Consider the following 18,881-nt stretch of genomic DNA (forward strand, 5'->3'; position numbering starts at 1 on the left):
CAGGATTAAAACTGTCCTCAGACTTGTAAAGAGCATGATTTCCTGTTTCTCAGCGTAATGTCTTGTCTACTTGATCATCCAGCTCCATTGGTTTCTACTGCAGCCAAGTACTCTTCTAAAACCACTAGAAGTTAAATGGGAGAGTTTTGCTGACAAAGAATAAAAGAATAATAATTATTTCTAGCTGTATTAGTTTTGAGCCATGTTGCTTTTAGTTAATACAAAGTCTCTTCAAAAATAATTAACTTTTGAATTAAGAAATAGATTTCATATTAATAATGGAAATTGAGAAAGAAGATAATTTTTTTTTCCTTGCAGCACAGGTCTGACTTACGTATGGGCTGATGCTCAGTAAGTCTAAACAATCTGCTGATAAATGAACACATGCAAAAGGAGAATGTTACAAAATATTTGAATGTCTTCATGTGCATTAGAAATTTGACTACAAATGGGGGTCTGTATCAGTAACTCACTCCCAGCAGTATTAAACTGAATTTCTCTGTTGTTCCACTGAGGAAAAGGTGTGTGTTTAGACCTCAACATTTGTTGCTTCAGTTGCTGGCATGGTAGGCTTGGGTTTTGTGAGAGCAGCAGCAGGTCCATGCTCTGTGAATTTACTTGTATTATTCTATTGAATATTAATGAGGGAGAGACAGTCTTGATGTAGGACTTCAGACAGAACTTAGGAGGTAAAAGTTGTTTATATAATCTGTCCTCTGCTTTTGTAGGCGTTTGGCTCCTTAATCTTTCTCTTCCTTCTTTAGTGCCTTTGTACAGAACAGGTGTGGCTTTCTCTCCATCATCAGTGAGCAGTCTTGATTCAGGCTTCTGGCACATCATCCTACTTACCCATCATCTCTAAACCTGTCAAGTGGTAGTTTAAGACCTTTCTATCCTGCCTTTTCCCAATTTGATTAAGAATTATTTTTGCTCTCTTTCCTATTCTTTACACCTGATTGAAATTCACTTCACAAGATTTAACAGCCTTTTTGGCCAGTTCCTCAAGAGCATGTCTTCACCTTCACGTGTTTATTGGCCTTGCCTGTCACAGTGTTACTTGATATGTTATTCTTCCCTGACTTCTTTGCTCACTCACTCTTCTTTTTGCTCTGAAGACATTCTTCTAGTCACTTGTTTGTGTGTTGTTGTCATTTTCTCTTTCTGGGGAAGTGCTGCCGGACTATTTAGTTAGTAAATTTTTGGGAAGTGATACTAGCCCGGGTGATGGCAACTCTCAGTTCTATCTTTTTATTCCTAACTTTTCTCACTTAAATTTGTTGTCAGATTCCCTTTCTGACATCCTTAGTAGAAATCTTTTTCAGCTTATGCTTAGGATGGCCCAACATATTTTCCTACTGTTTTTGTCCATTTCTCTTGATTTTGGGGTGGGGAGGGGGGAATAAACTTTTCTGTCATTGCCAACTCAGAACTCTTGCTATCTCTTACGCTTCATCTCTTTTGTTGCTTACACCCAGCTTTACCTTTCTGTCCAACTAAATATAGTTCGTGTAGTGTTTTCACTGTGCCTTATGTTGATTTCTGTAATCCTCTTTTTCTCTGTCCTTCCAACAAAGCTCTCCTCTAGCCTGCAAAAAAGGGCAAAACAAGATAGTAAATTATACTATCCAAATCCTGAACTGACTGTCCCAGCACCTGGTTGACCCCTCTTCTGCACACACCTCCTCCTTTTAGCATAAAGTTTGGTGGCACCTGTCCTCTTCAAACAACTTCTGCATTGCTAGTGCTGTTTGTTATCCCGTGTTGTCTGTTACTGTCATTCTGAGGTTTTTTTCTTCTTTGGTAGTGGTCTTAATCTCAGAGTATTACTAGCTCAGAGCTGTTTTATATAAGACAAGTATTTCTTCCTCTGTATCCTGAATATCTTCTGAGCCTGCAGGATCGTTACATTTTCTGAAATCTCTTCTGTTCTTCCTGTTAAAGTCCTTCTTTAATATTTGCATTGAATTAGCTGAGAAAGTAATTTATAATTATTTTTTTTCCAGTTTCAAATAAACTAGGTGGCTTTTTTTTTTTTTTTGTAATATCATGCTGTTTTCCTTCTCAGTCACAGCAATATTGATTATTGTTTATTTGTGTTTAAGTGGCACTTAAGAATCCATGCCTTGTCATGCTTGGTGTGTGTATTTGCTTTGAAGCACCAAGTACACCTTTGGCTGCGGGTTTTTTCTTTGGTTCATAAGTGTCTTTTACTTCATGAACTGCAACCGATGCAAAACCTGCCGACGTAGGTAATGTTATTTGCTCTGTGGAAGCAACCTACAGTTGCTAAATCAGTAGCAAAGCAGTTCAATGCAGCAGTGTGTGGGGAATCTTGTACAGGTGTTGTCCATATGTGTTGGGTATATGCCTGGAAATGGGAAGGGTGATGGTAAATTTTTTCATCTGTCAGTATATCACTTTTCACAAGGGCTGGAATTTTTTTGAAGGCTTAGGGGAAGGATGAATTTTGCTCAAGGTTCTTTCGTTTTATTACTGTAAGATTTATAGCATTGCCAAACCCCTTATTTGGACTGATCCCAGACCTGCCATCCCTCATCCATTTGGAGTGTGGAGCCCTCTTCCTCTATTTTTCCAGCTTTTTCTCCAAAGGTGGAAAAAAAAAAAATCAGCATTTGAACTATTTTTTTGAAGGGATTAGTTTGTTCAGACCTTACTTCTAAATTAGAAGGTAAGGAATGTTTTAAGGAGACTTTGAGATTTCCATAGTTTTATTCTACATCCCATGATAGGATTTTCAATTTTAGAGCACTAATATATTTCTACTTGAATTTAACCACATTGCTTCCTGCCCTGTTGAAGTCACTTTGCCTGCCTCAGTTCCCTGCTGCTGGAGTCTTAAAGCTATTACCTTTTGGCCTGGATCCACCCATCCTGACACTGAAACAAAGGCCTGACTGAAGAAAACATTCCAGGAACAGTTTATCCTTTGCTAGCTGATACAGATTCTCTAATTCAGGGTTGCTTTTTTGGCTTTTCTTTCTTTCAGCACTGTTGAGGCCAAATGTCTTCCCAGCCGTTCTGAAATTTCTCAGCAGTTCCCTTCTTACTACCCGAACAACTTTGGTAGGTGGCCGTATGGGGAGAGATGCTATCATGTGCACTGGCTCTTGAGCCCTGTACTTCAGTACCTTGTGGAGTTGACTGGCAAGATCTCTCCCAGGTCAGACGTTTTCCTGGAGTGCAGTTATTCCAGCATGCTTTATTCTGTATATGGAATCACAGAATACTGTGTTCTCTGGCATTATGGCTACTGTGCACAAAAGCAATTTTTCCTAATTTACATGTGTCTTCCAGAATGCCCTTTCTTAAAGAACAGAGAGAATCAATGCTGTTCATTCTTGTATTGTGCTTCTACCCTGCGTATTTTGTTACAAGTACCTAATTAGGCGTGTTAAGTGCTAGTTCTCTGTAGCCAGTATCACTGAGCCACTTATTCCATATGTAGGAAAAACAATAGACACAACTTCATGACAATCTGATCACAGTCACCTAAGGGAAGGTACAATTTTTAACTTGTAGCAAGGTTTAAATGACTGGAGACAAAGTCCAGACAAATGATTCAGGTCTTTACAAAATGAGGCTCTGAGCTACAACGTTTCTAGGGCTGCCTTTCTCTCTCTTAGCATGTTCTGTAGCTTCAGGCACTGAATTGCAGCTTGCCCAGCCATTTGGTTCATATCCTGGTTTTCTTCTGGCTCAAAATTGTGCGTGTTTTGCTTTTTGCTGGATTCTTCTTTTGTACCTGTCTTTTGTACGCTGGCACAACAACAGACAGAGAGTCCTAAGAACAACTGCTCTAAATGCACATTCGTGTTTCTCCTACCCCTCCCCCTGGTCTCTTCTCTCTCCCTCCCTCCCCTTCCCAAATTCCATTAATATTTGCAGAACAAGAGCGAGTACTCCAGCATTAGCCTCAAATTCAGAATGAGATTTTTCTGGCTTTATCTGCAGCTAATGCAGAAGACAACAGAGGTTAGAAATGCACTTTTTAAAAAAAAAAAAAGAAAAACAAAAGGCCTTTTCATATCCAACACACTGGATGAATTGTGTTAGGTATAAACAGGCCTACAAAGTCTAGAACATATGTAAGAAAATATTATATGTATTGTTGTTGAAAGGCAGAGGACCATAAAATTATTTGCTCCTTGACTAAATTAAAAGTTCCTGAGCTTTAACTTAGTTTAAACTCATTTTCACTGTTGTTTCTTCAAATTTTGTGTGGGGAGAAGAGAGTTCGTTTCTTCAACATATTGGTTCATTTACAGGATGACCAGTAAAATCAGAAAGTCAAATGAAGACATTTGCCAAACATTGGTTACACACCAACAATGTACAAACTAAGCATTTGTAAGGAGGTATATAAACAAACTTTTACCTTCTGTCCACTAGTGAAGTTTTGCAAACATAAATTTCATAGGCAAACTGAGAAATTGGGAGGGGAGTGGAGAGAATGAAGAATTCAGATGATTTGCGTAGTTTTCTTTGACCCCAAACTAAGTAGTTTCTTTAATTTCTGTTGTTCAGTGCATAAAATGTGTTCTTAACCTTTATAAATTGACTTAAGAATAAAAAAGCCAAAATCAAAAGATAACTATTTCTATTCTTTGAAATTGATTTTATTTTAACGTTGTTTTATTTGTTGGAAAGTATTTGCCAACTTCCACTGTAGTCTGCACATGCAGTTACTCCTCTGTGACCCCTTTCCATCAGTGTTTCAAGACTTGCTTTTCCCTGGCCATGGGAAGGACGGCAAGTGTCCATTTCCAGTTTGCGTGGGGTTCTGGCTACTGGTGACCTCAGCTAGTTGCCAGCAGACAATTTTAACTATGTGAAGTAATTGGATTGTGTCCATCTTGTTGTGAGGCCAAGGGTTATTTCAGAGCACAGAAACTGATCTGCATTCTTTCAATGTAGAAGGAGTTCATCTGCAGGTTCTGTGGAAGATGATTTGGCAAAGCATTCTAGAGGAGCTGGCTCTGCAGTATGCGTGTGCTGCTCTTCTTCTACGGAACTGTGAGAACATATTTTAGCAAATGATTCCTCAATCTATTGGATACCCCCAAATATATAGTCACCGAAAAAGTTGGGTTTGTTTTTTTTTTTATTCAATGTGGATTTATTTATTCTTAAATTTCTATCCTTCCAAGAAGATATGAATACCCATCAGCCTGTCCTTTAGTCTGTAAATTTGTATTTTTTTCCTAAGAAGGTCTCTCTTATTTTATTCTCTGCTCTCTGACAGTAGAATTGGGTTATCTCACTTTTCTGATGAACCTACGTTTTCCAGATAAACGAAAACGTAGGGGTTTATTTTTCAAAACTGAAACAGTTGGATTGCCTTTTTGTTTTACTGGGATAAGCATCCGTGATGCTTTGGGGAATGGAGAATGATCTAAAATAAGCCTAGCTGGTTTTTGTTGTTTATCTGTTTCTTTTTGCATCTGTCTTACTATTTATTGCTACCATCTGCATTTCATTTCAGGTTGTCTAATGTCTTATTCTGCATGTTCTGTGCCTATTCTCTTTACATAGCCTTGGGCTGTAATATCACCATTTGCCTACAAGAGATCCATTTCTATCTGTAACAAAATGAATTGCATTCATCTGTGTAATTCATTTCTAATGAATGCCTTGCTCCTCATTAAACAGTGATTTACCTTTGTTTCCCTTTTCTACACTGTCAACACTAACCATTTTGAGGTCCTGTGGAGAGATGCTAATTTGAGAAAGCAAAAGTCAATGCAACTAAGTACTCACAAGTGCCATCCTCATTGGCACTTTCAAAAATATTAATGGGACACTTTGAAATACAGTTTGCAGGTGGATAAGAAGACTCAAAGTGTTTTCTTACTCATAAGATTTCAGTGTACGAATACACCACTTTAAATGCATTTCTCCTTGTCAGTGTCTTGAACAGGTAGCCAAGCTTGTGAATCTTTTAAGACCTTGTCTGCTCTGCTGGGATTTTACAGATCACAGGCACATTTGGGGAGACTACACTCTTGATACCCTGTCCCCTCTGCACCTTTTCAGGAATATTGAAGTATTTCAAACTTATTTTCAGAATAATGTTTTGAAATATTTAATCTTGAGATGTGTTAGAATGTTTCAGACTTCAAAGTATTTTGCTTCAATTTTTTTTTTAAGATTCAAAGATTAATTTAAGCATTCATTGGCTTTGTGTATCTAAAAAAAAAAGAATTAGTACCATTAACTAATGAAATAGGGGTTGTATAGTAGTTTCGTTACAGATTTGGTCCATACGCAACTTTTCTGTAATGCCCTTTTAACCTATCCTGCAGCATCCCCTTTTCCAGCCCTGCTCTTTGCAGAACAGCAGAATCTGCTGCATGTGCAAATAGGTCTGTACTGCTGACAGATGACGGTTAGAGTATAGGATGAATTACCAAGTTTATTTTCACTTTAAACCTAAGCAGAGTTTGAACTGCGGCAACAGATTACGAATATGAAAATACTGTTGGTAAACATAATTTAACGCAATACAGATGTTTTTTAGAAAGTTGTTTTATTTACAGCATCTTTAACTCTTATTATAGTGATAGTACAAGCTACTCATTGACACTTTTGATCACTCACATGAATTTAGTTTGGCATTTTACAATATTTATTCTTGTGTTTGGCCAGATTGATCCCTTGTTGAAACTCTAGAACTGTCAGTGGGCATCAGTTGAGTTACGCCATGGATTAATTTGATCATAGTATTATGAGGGGATTGAAGCATGGGAAGTATTTTTGTTTTTTGTTTTTTGTTTTTTTTTTTAACTGGTCTTGCCTAAGTCATGTAGTATTTGGAAGTAAGAACACTGATTAATATAACAAAATTTTATTTTTAATATACATTTTAGAGGACAAAACTGACCTTGAGAACAGTGTGATGCAGAAGAAAATTAAAATCCCCAAGCTCTCTCTCAATCACGTAGAAGAAGCTGGGGAGGTTACAGATTATGGGGAAGAAGATGTGGAGCTTAGACACAGTAAGGTACTGAAGTCTTTCCTTTTTTTTTCTTTTTTTCCTTTCTTTTTTTTCTTTTTTCTTTTTCTTTTTTCTTTTTTTTTTTTTGTTTTGTTTTGGAGATGCTTGGGGCATATACAGACGTCATAGCTTAAGAATTCCAGGCCTGCTTTTGATCCCCTTAAAACACTGTGTTTGGTGAAATTGGGTTAAATTGTGTGTGGGGGGTGGGGTACGAGTTTTCAAAACCTGATTTATATGCAATCGAACATTTTCCTGTTTATACCGTCTGCACGGTTTAATTGCCATTTGAGATTTCTGGAACAATACTCTTCTACTTTGGCCCAGAATGCTTTAAAAGTCACCAGTTCCATGAATGTCGAGCAGCTGTTCTTGGTGGCACTTGTGACCTATTGCGCACTGCTTGTTTGGAATTGGAAGGGGTGCTCTGAGACTTCCCAACTACGGCAGTGGGCGAGAAGACAAATTGACAGGATTGCATCCCTCCATTATAACTGCCAGTTGCCTTTTTAGGTCCAGATGCCAGAAACCCCCTATGTAAATATATTTACTTTTTGATATCAAATGATTTCTTTAAAAGTCTGCCAACCTTCAGAATAAAATACTGCTCTGTGGCTTCATGTGTTTTGCAGCTGCAGGAATGATACTAGTACATTTCTTTATAGTGGGCCAGCATATTTTTTTTTCTTTTTTAGAACACGCATGGAACAGGCATGACATCAAATAATCTCATTTTCTGCCACATTACTCATGGATATTGTGGTATGGGAATTGATAGTGTCAGCTTCTTGTCTCTAACCTACGAGCTACATTTGCTTTCCTTGCAATTGCTTGGAAGTTCAAATGCCTTTTCCATATTTGTCCAATAAAACTTAGTGACTTTTACCCATACTGTCACATTTTAATACCACTATCCAGGCCCCAGAAAAGAGGTGTGCTTTAATTTGTAGGGTTTGTGCAGATGACTGAAGGTAAATTTCTGCTGAGAGTTCAAAGGACATGAAGCCTCTGCAATGCAGTACTAATATAGAAGGAATCAGTTGATGAGGGAGATGAGACTGGATGATACATTCTGTCTCCAACTTCTGTGTTTTCAATTCCCTTTCAGTGTTTGCTGATAGTGTTAACTCAGTCATTTGCATCAGGCAGTTGGGTGAACGTGCTAGAGGAATAGTCAGAGAAGGTTTTTGTCTCCCAAAGTGTGGGAAGGACAAGCCCTCTGTTCACAAAACAGCTTTGTATGGTACACTGCTTTCATCTCTGATGTCATTACAGGTGACAAACGTAGCACATAGTTGATTCTTTCTCTTACTTATCAGAAAATCAATTGTTCTCGGAAATCTAAATGTTAGGGGTAAACTTTAAAAGAAAAGAGATGCAGATCCACTTTTTTTTTTTTTAAAGAAATTATCTTTCTATATGGAATTAAGTGACCTATATACACTGAGCTTGCAAGTGTTGCATAAAAGCAGAAAGAAAGGCCTTTAACTGCCTCAGAAGTTTGTGTATGCATTTAGCTGAATTATGCATGCATGATAGTTATGATGTATATCCACAAGAATCTGTTAGGCAAAACGTTTTTGCAGGCAGACTTTGTCTTGTTTTTTTTGGAAAACAAGAATATTAACGGTTCCCAAGTCTGTAGAATTTTAATTTTATTACATCTTACTGCTCTCCTAATTTATTTATTTTTTATTGTAACACGCAGAGACAAGATGGGAGGAAACAAAGTGAAGGTACACACAAAAGCATTGAAGCAGTTGTTGCTCGCCTTGAAAAACAGAATGGGATGAGTCTCAGTAATACTTCCAGCCCTGAGGAGGCTTTTATGGAGACTTCGGAAGGCATGAACAACATGGACGATGCTGTAGTTCCTCGGATTCTGTATGAAGAATTGCTGAGGAGTTACCAACAGCAACAAGAAGAAATGAGACACATTCAACAGGAGCTTGAGAGAACGCGGAGACAGCTTGTGCAACAGGCAAAGAAGCTAAAGGAGTATGGGGCACTCGTGTCAGAAATGAAAGAGCTCAGAGACTTGAACAGGAGACTCCAGGATGTACTGCTTCTAAGACTAGGTAGTGGTAAGTGCCGGACTTAAATGGGACTAGTTTAATGAATTTTGCAAGTGTGATCAATAGTAACGGAAACATATTTGAAGAATAGCAGTGGTTGTTAAACTGGACATTGAATGTTAAAAGGGTTTTCTACTATGGCTGTATAATATGTGTCGAATTTGTATGCTATGTACGTCTGGGTTTTTCTTTAATGATAGTAGAGGTCTTTGTGCTGGTATGGTTGAATCAGAGTTCCATTTTAAGCAGCTGTATTTTAAAGAGTCTCTGACCTTCCAGTATATGCTGAAAAAGATAATAAAGCGTCATCTGCAAAATATACCAATATGTTCCAGTTTAAAAAGAAAAGAAAGAAGAAAGAAAAGGCAGTGGAATGAATATTTGGGCTAAAACTATTTTATTCTTTTCAGTTAGGGATTTTGGTTATTGTTATGTAAGTGACTGTGTTACCTTCCATTTTCTGCCCTCTCTTCCCATTAGTAGCTCATTAGAATGTGATATATTCCTGAACTTCTTAGCAGTGGCTTTAAACAGCCATGCTACTTGAAAAATAATGGATTGTTAAAGACTAATTAAAAAAACTTTTTATATTAGTGTCCCTTTTATCAACATTTGTTACAAAATGCAGGTTTGTGTAATTTGGATTTAAATTTTAAATATCTTTAGTCAATTGCTCATTTGTTTTGGTTTATAACAATTATTCAACCATTATGTTGGAATAAATGGGAAAAAAAGACAAAATAAAAAGTTCATCCTTTTCATTGAAGATGGTACCCTTGGAATACCTTCAAATATTTTACTAATTTGATATTTATTTGCTATTAGAATGTGGTACTGCTGTGTTGGAAGATTTGCTCGGTGACTGAAACTTGGTTAAAATTTGTGCATCCAAACTTAGCATGCTGTTTCTTATGTCTGCCTTTGTGTATTTGGAAACTTAATTTTTGCATGTAAATTGGATATTGGCTCTTCTACTTGACTGGAACGAGTGCATGCAATTTGCATGTGGGTCTGAGTTACATTCACGTACAAACCTGAACCTGAGAGAGCATGTGCCTGTGCTGCAGCATGTGTTAAGGTGTGCCCGCGAGTTTGGAGCCAGGTTCTTGGAAGTAGCATCTGACGATTTAAACTGGGTGTTTGATTGTGAATGCTCATCATTGTTACACTGTGCATAATTAAAGTGTCATTACTTATTATAAACATTCTAGTTAAGTTTTTTAATAAAACTAAATAGGCAAGGTTTCCACAATCTGAAAAACACTATGTGGTTGGCAGTAGATTCCACCGAGCTTTCTAAAATTTTCCTTGGATGGAAAGATGTTTCTTCATCTGCAAGTAGTTAGCTGGAATTTATGTCAATGGAGCACCAGCCAGATGTTAGTAGGCAATGGGGCTGAACAGCGTAAAATACCAATTTAGTTGGTAGTCTTGACAGCAGTTTGAGTGGTGAGACCAGCAATGAAATGACAACAGCTTCTGAATTCTGTCTTGTTTCTTTCACTTTAAGAAAGAAGGGATGCATTTTTTTTCACTTGAGCTGAATCAAGAAAGCTTGGAAGAAAAAGAAAAAAAACCCAAACCCTCTTGGAAAAAATGCTGAATCTACTCTAAATACTGGGCTTGAATTTCCATTGGTTCAGTCTGGTACCTGCTTGACAACTGAAAATAAGTCTCAATTACATTGAAGACAAGTTCTTTTAATTTAATCACATGCCTGGACAAATACAAATTATAGTTAACTTCCAAAAAAATCCCTTGTTGTTATTGCTTGTATGGAACTTTTCATGGTTGACAAAGGTAGAATTTGGCCCTATGGGCTGTGTCCTTCACAGGGTGTGTGTTTCCTAACACTTGGTTGATTAACCACTGATAACTCTTGCCTTTTCTTGTAGCCTCATTCACAGTAGAGATGCAACCAGATTCTAGGAAGATCAGTACAAAATTTATGAATTATTAGAAAGGGAGACAACTTCAGCAAATTATAGATTAGGGAATCTGATGACAGTATGAAGAAGTGCTACTTTTAATCAAGAAATAGATATGTAAAGACTTCTTTAGTCTTCCTTACTTTTCCAGCTTATAAATGAGGTATATTTGGATATATGAATGATCTGTGAAAATTGTTGAGAAAATAGATTACATCCTGAATTCATCTTCAGTTGTTGCAGCGATCTCTTAAACTTAGAGTTTCAAATTACACGTAATTTATGTTATGCTGCACTTCTAGCAGGCTGGACTTAATGCAAACTAATTGCATTTCTGTTTCACCTTAGAGACTTCTGATTTCTTTGCATGATGTGACAGCTGTTTTGTGCTGATGAATTGCAGCTGTGGGAAACGCGTGCCTGTTGCCATTTTAAACTTGCAGATCAAATATAGAACAGCCTCTTGAGCTAAAATTCAGTCTCCTAATTTCCCATCAACATGTTGATTTCAGTGAGCAGCTAGAAGTCAACGTATTCTGCTTTAGACCTAGGCCTTCATCTCTGCTACTAAACTTGAGCCACTCCCGTGGGAAGAGTGAGGTTCTTAATCTTCCACATGGTGACCCTGAATTGCTCGTGGTTTTAGAAGAACCTTGAAAGCAGATGTGACAAACGACCGTAGCGAAATCAGTACTGATCCATGGGGATATACTGAAGCTTCTTTATGATTTTGATACGCTGTTGCCCAACAGATCCCTACCTGGAGGAGACAGGCATTTGACCAGGGCTCTAGGGACCAAAGCAGTGGGGACGGTGATGACTGTCATGGAAGAGGTTATGGTATCCCTCATCTGAGCTCCTGGAATAATGTGTGCAGCCAAAGCCTCTTTTCCCTTGCCTACTTTGGGATCAGGAAGCCATGTGATCGTAGGCCTTTTCAGTTTATCTTTGTTCTGTTGCATGTGAAAACACGCTAATTTGCCCTGTTTTTATCAATAGAGAGTAAGGTGATTTAGAGAATTAAATCGCTGACTCTTCCCTGTAGGCCTAATTTTAAATAGCCCTTGGATTGCAAAAGATAAGAATTTCAATAACTTCTTAAAAAAAATAATAGTTGTCTCCAGGCTAAGATCTGTGCAGTTTACTGTGGTTATATATGGCCAGAAGTAGTGAAGTTGTACCAGGGGATAATGTTTGGGTGTTGTTCACTCCCTGATAAATACTGCATTTCCATGTTGTATTGCTAAGAATTAGTGTTGCTCTAAAGTCAGGGAGTGTATTCACTTTCATTCATAAACATTCATTCATCAACACACACAGTCTCTCAGGTGGTTATTTTTAATCCCAGTTTAATTCCAGTGATCCAGTTTACAGTGTCTTGGGACTGACACCAGAATAGGGAGAATGAAATGATATTTGTGTTTTACCACGTGTAAGGAATTACTATTATTCAGCTGTTCCAGATTCCTTTGGCTTTTTGATGTAAAAAAAGTCCAGGGTTTCTATCAACTACAAGTACGTGAAGTACCATTTATATATGACATTACTACTTCTCAGACTTCTGTTGTTGTCGTTCAAATTCTGGTAGACCATGTAGAAAAACAGCTTGCTACTTACAAATCTATATTGACCACTTTATCAGCTAATTTATTTTGGCTTATTTACTAATTTTTGAGTAGCGCATAGCCTAAGATGCGTTTTTGAGGAAAAGAGGTGATGAAGGGAAGCCTTCTACCTCTTCACCCTGAATTTGAAGTTGCTGGCCTCTCAGGTATTATGGAAACTTTACAGTCAGGAGAAAGATTTTGCAATAAAACATTTGTTTCCTTTTTGCATTCTGAAGAATTGTCTTTATTTTTTTTATGATCCTTATTACGTAAGTATTATCATTGTTAAGCCTTTAGATAGCGGCATATATCTTTGATCATCTTTAAAATAAGACACAGAGCATGAGAGCTACAGAGAGAGGAAACTTTCAGAGAGTGTGGTGTGTGGTAAATTGGGCACACAACTCCCATTAGCAGCAAGGCAGTAATGCAGGCTACATGTCTAATTCACAACATGCCAGGTTGAAAATGCAGTCTTCAGTAGATGGTGAAAGTAGCTGTGAAGGTTACCTAGTTTGAGGCAGATTTCTGTTTGGGAAGAAAAAAAGTAGAATATAAGAGAAGACCTTTTAAAGGCTTTCTGTTGGTGACTTTTAAGTGAGCAGTAAAGCTTGAATTGCAATAGAGGTTCTTCTGACCTCTTAGACCTATGGTTATTGTGGACTTTAATCAGCTGTTTTTCTTGGGCACCTCTGGAAACCAGACCCCAGCTATGTCAGTATATGACTATAAACAAAACAGTGAAAGACTTCTAAATGGCAACTAGTAAAAGTGTTTAAAGTGAGAACATTTCCTTCTAGGAAGAAGGTGGTTGTACTTGGGTATCTTCCTCAAAGTGACTTTCAAAGTATAAGACCACTCAAGATAGCACTTTGTTGAAGAATGTGTTCTTAAAGTAACAGCTAAAAGGTCACTTTTTAAGTTCACACTGGCAATTATGTTACTGCATCTGCTTGTTCAGGGGTGCCTACCCTGAGATGTGTGCAGGCTTTGGGTGCTTTAATCAATCCAGGTCTTTCCCTCAATCTGAATCAGTTTAGCAGTCTCAAGTTCAGAAAGTTTAGTTTGTCTTGGCTGTACTATTGTATATGCATGGTATTAGAGGGCCTTACTAAGATTACTATGAAATTATAATGCAAACAGTATGTTTTTTGTGATTTCTCTGCACCATGCTTGCATTGCATATGGGTCTTAAGACACTTTTGGTGGCACTGCAGTATAGGAGTGCCTGAGTTGCAGATAAAACTTCTAGTTGTTGCTGAGCGTCAAGTAGCAGTCAGCTGAGAACATTTAGCTAGCTATGTAGGTGTAGAATAAGCTATAGGATAAATGTCAAAGGCTGACAATGGAGGAAATGCTGATATCACTGTATAATAATCTAAATGAAAGCACACAAAGTAGGAGGAATGAATGCTTTGCTTGTTCCAGGTACAGGAACTATTTAAGATGCATGACTCGAGACATGAGTTCTGGTGCCAGCTTGACTTGCAGAGTTAGATCAATTCAGGCCTTGGTCTGTGTGCACAAACACTGAGGAAGGATGCTGAACTGTGATGGTGACCTGATTGTTGAATTGTCGTTTGTTGAAGATGTCAAGGTTGGGCTACAGAGTGCTGCAGCGCTCTCGGCACCAGCCTGGTACAATATAGTTCTTACAAGTGGGTGAGTTTATCTTCATAGTTCATGGAAGTGGCTGATTACTGTGGTGTCCAGGGTCTAAGCTGGCAACCTTGCTGTGTTAACGAACCACCGTCCCTGCGTGGAACTTCAGTGACTGCTGGAGCTCCTTGTGATCCTAGAGACAGACATCCAGAGACAATGATAGGCTTGGGGCCATAGCCTGTTCCTAGACTTCTGGTGTTACCGCTGTAATGTAATGGAATAATGAAATCCAGTTCACAAATTATTTTATTTTGTTCTTCTTTTTAGGAACACTTTTTATTAATTTGATCTGGACAAGAAAAGTTGATGACTGACAAAATTATTATACTCCTTTGAAGCCTCAAGCATATGCTTAGTCATATTCTGTTTAATCTGTGCTTAATTTTTGTTGATTACATTAAAAATAAAAATCAGTGTATTGGATGGATTGGACAATCAAAATTTTAATTTATGTGGGGTTTTTTTAACCTTGGATACTTTTTCTATGCATGATACTTTAGCATAAGTAGCCTAAGCCTGTTTGCTTTGTAGCATTTCTGTAGATCCTCACTATTTTTAATATATGCCTGTTACATCTAAAGGGATTTCAAATTTCTATAAAATTTGTAATTCTATATGGATAATTTGTATAATTATCACAGTAAATTTTGCAGGTTTCTATGCAACTATATAGTAATTCTTATTTGAAGAATTACTGTTGTTGCTTTTGGTTTATAATGTCAGCGTCATTTTAACATAATTTCCATAGCGTGCATTGAAGCTATCTTACCCGCACCTGTAATTGCCCATATGCTTTAAGACTAAAATTAAACATTTAAATTAAAATTAAACATTTTAATGTTTATAAAGCAGAGTTACTTATCCTGCTCTTACTTATTGACATTCAGAAGTAAGATTTTGGTTTAGACTCTTCCTAACTTTAAAATGAACATGACTAATGTGTTATTTTATGTTAACCATGCGTGATGAAGTGATTGATTTCATGTTCTCTGGGATAGCAGACAGCTCTCTTTTCTTAACTGTCTAGGACCTGCCATTGAGCTTGAAAAAGTAAAATCAGAATCAATTGAGCCCGAACCTGAGGTACAGAAGACCTTCAGTGAGGAAGCAAATACATCAACGTACTATCCTGCCCCTGTTCCAGTAATGGACAAGTATATTCTCGAGAATGGAAAGGTATTTTAAATTAAATATAGCATGAATAACTTGTAAATGTCCATCAGGTGATTTTATTGTGGAATTTTCATGATCTCGGGGGTTTTGCGTGGTAGCAGCTTATACAAACTTCCTGAGTTTTCCTAAAGGTATGCTGAGGAAAATTATGAAATTACACAAATGTGAACAGCATAGAAAATTATTCTCAGTGATGAAAGCATTGAATGCTGTGCAATCCAAGGAATGTAATTATTAAATATTTATGCACAAGCAAATTGGCATAGTCTTCAATTGGTGACATACATAAATCCACCGAACATAGACCAAAGTCAGTAACCCACATTATAAAGTTACATTAGTCTATTTAACAGAAATACTTTTTCCTAAAAGGTCTTTAATGTTTTTTAATGTGCTGTAGTCTTATCGCAGAGAAGCCTTCATGTTTTGGTTGGAGTCCAGTAGATAATTAGGAACCCTGGAATGAAAATGGACTCCCTTGAATCTGGTAGGAGCATTGCCACTGAATTGAGCTGATGTAGTGCTACTTTCCTTATGAAGCTGGTGAAATACCATCTAGCTACAGTTTGCCAGAACCTGACTTACAGCCTTTCAGACTTCAGCATGTTTAACACATTGTCCACTCATCTACCAAGGCCTGCTTTTATAGCTGTTGCTATTATCATTAAATGAACATTGTTTTTCTTTTACAAAACCCTATGTCCTTCAGAATTGCCTATGCAGATCCTGTTTCTTAGGCTATGTATGCATTTGGTACCATAATGTGGGAATCTTTAATGAGGAAACCTCCACTTCAGCTTTGGCTTACAGTGTAATTACTGATGGAATAGCATGAAATACTACATTTTCAGATTTGTGTTACAAGATTGACTGCACAAGCGTCTATCATTCTTGATGATGTATTTGACATAATTGTTGAGGACAAAATGTATCTGAAAAATAGTATAATCTTGGCAGTTTGACAAGTATTTGGTTCAGATAGCTTTTCTTGCCTAATATATTTAACATATGTCATTTGCTTGTATATTTTGTGTATATTTGTGCAATGAAAACTTTGTATATATTACTGTGAGAGTTTGGTTTACCCCCTTTTTTTCCCCGTTTAAAGTCTGTGGGATAGGGCGCATCCTTTACTATTTGTATGCAGCTTTTCCTGCACCTTTATTTCTTCTGCCAGCTTCTTGGCACTTCTGTTGCTGAAGTTTTCTCTCTCTTTACAGATATCTCTTTAACTTTCTTTTTGTAACTTTGGTTTTTCTTTAAGTTTGCCTATTTACTGGGGCTTCAGCCAGCTCACATGCCAGAAATGTGAACTAATAATGTATTTAGAGTGTTGGAGGGTGTTTTTTTCAGTTTTTCTTCTTTATGCCTTTTTTTCATTATTCCTTTATTGACATGCACCACTAGAGTAGTTGAAATACTTTTTTAGAAGTCTTGCCCTTTGTGGCATCGGATTTGATCTTAGTAGGATTCTTTCAAAGCAGATAAATCTCTCCACTCCAGAGGGAGAACAGAGTTACTGAAAAAGAGCCTATGGCATTCATTTAAAGAAAAGAAAAGAAGAAGGAAAAAAAAAAAGAAGGAAAAAAAAAAGAGTTCATCTTCTGAGATACATTTTCGATATATTGCACATGTTAGTACAGTTACGGTGGTGAGCATTGCTTTGAATTTGCTGTTGTTTCTGTTGCATTGTGCTTGAAGGTTGGTCCTGCAGTTGCTGAAACTGGGGGTAAAGTTCCCATTGATTTCATCAAGCCAAGGGTCTGGCCCATGGGGCAGCTCTTCCAGCAAGAAGGAAATGGCTTCTGAATCTGGAGTACAGTAAGCTTCCCATAGCTTTGGGGGTAATAGGAAACAGTACTGAGCCTGTTTTACAGAGAGGTAAACTGAGACATGGACAGATTAAATTCCTTGCCGTAACAGTGCTAGAAATAGAAAAAGGGAGACATAAGATTTCTGTGTCTGTGGCTGTCTGTCACGTAGTTGCTGTTACCATAGGTGTTTCATACCAGTGATCGTTTTTTTAATAAATGAAGCATAAATGAAGAGGTGATCTGTCTGAAACATAAATATTAAAAATACTTGCTGTAACTTGTTGTTTTCTTTTAAGTAACTTAAAGCTAATGAATAATGTAGTAGCTTAAGAGGCTAAACAATTTTTAGCAAAGACAAACCCTAATTTTGGCAGAGGGGAATCAGATTTTTGATCAAATACAGCAGTCTCTACAACTAATGTAATACAGGCATCCAAAATTCGGCATGTCACAACATTCCTAATCTTAGTTATTTTCTAAGTGACTTACACTCATTTTTACAGATAACTTTTCCAAGATCAAAACAGAAGTAACTGAATTGTAACTAATGTGATGGTTTTCTGAGCGCAGACTGCTCACTCTGATTGAAGTTGTCTTACAAAATATGTAGAGAGCACCAAAAGAGTGTGAAATTTTTTTTTTAAAGCAATTATGAAGAGGCTCGACAACAGAGAAGGAAGAGAAAAAAGGGGTGTTCATGTTGTGGTTATTACTAGTTCCGTTTCTGTCCATTACAAAATCTAAATACCATGCAGACTTGTGAAAAGCTTCTTAGAATGCCTTTAGTGTAGAAGATTCTGCAGGAGAGGCAGCTTGCTTTACTTTAAGGAAGTTAGACTTTTCATTTGCTTTTTATAATGTAGCTGGTAGCCAAGCCATTCATATTTTTCTATTTAAGTTTTTAAACAACAAGTTGCTTTTGAAGGATGCTATCAAAATAAAAAATTTCTGTGGGTTATAGCCCTCATTAATAATTAAAGCAGGTTTCCCTTTAAAGGAAAAATGGTATTTGGTTGAATACAGACAGTAAAATTACGGGTATATAAAATTTTACAGTAGCTTTGTCCAATTTTCATTGAATTTAATGGGATTTATGTGATACTGTTCAGATATGTATGGGTAGCAGGCACAGTTTATGTAATGCCACATGAAAGGAGTAAAACCACAAAAAACTAAGAGCAAAACAGTTAAGGCAAACAGAGTCTCCTAATATAGTTTTGCCATAGAATTTTGTTCACAGGATTTTTTTTTAATCGTGAGGAGGCAATAAGCTTTTATTAAAGTGTTAGTGTTGCAGAAAGAACTTCCATTTGTTCAGATCTTATGAAACCTAAATTTTGGATATAACAATCCAATTGATACATATTTTTGGTATTTTGCACTTTTACAGATTATCTGAAAGTAAGTTCTATCTTGTTCCTTACCAGTGCAGTGAACTCTTACCAGTAATTGCAATAGCTAGGTCACACATTAGCTTGTTATGGATGATAAGCAAGCGTGGGTCCAACCAAATGAAGTTCATCACTATGCGAACGAAGCTTTCTGTGTGCAGAGGTGGTTCAGGTGTCTGCACTGTACTGCAAGAATTAGGGGCATAGACATACGAG

General features: G+C 37.2%; 1 protein-coding gene across 5 annotated transcripts in view; it reads left to right on the forward strand.

The window, feature by feature from the left end:
- The window catches only part of LOC104314751 (AGBL carboxypeptidase 4), a 977,524-nt gene that overhangs the window by 589,672 nt on the left and 368,971 nt on the right, over positions 1-18,881 (forward strand). The window contains exons 2-4 of one of the 5 annotated variants that reach the window (XM_069788784.1): positions 6,888-7,021; positions 8,724-9,093; positions 15,315-15,463. The exons of 2 other annotated variants lie outside the window; for them this stretch is intronic. In XM_069788784.1, the coding sequence (XP_069644885.1) occupies positions 6,888-7,021; positions 8,724-9,093; positions 15,315-15,463 (653 nt within the window). Of the gene's footprint in view, positions 1-6,887; positions 7,022-8,723; positions 9,100-15,314; positions 15,464-18,881 lie in introns of all 5 variants that reach the window. 2 more of the 5 variants (XM_069788783.1, XM_069788785.1) reach the window with 2 other exon arrangements.

The sequence above is a fragment of the Haliaeetus albicilla genome, chromosome 8, assembly GCF_947461875.1.
Source record: "Haliaeetus albicilla chromosome 8, bHalAlb1.1, whole genome shotgun sequence".
NCBI lineage: Eukaryota > Metazoa > Chordata > Aves > Accipitriformes > Accipitridae > Haliaeetus > Haliaeetus albicilla.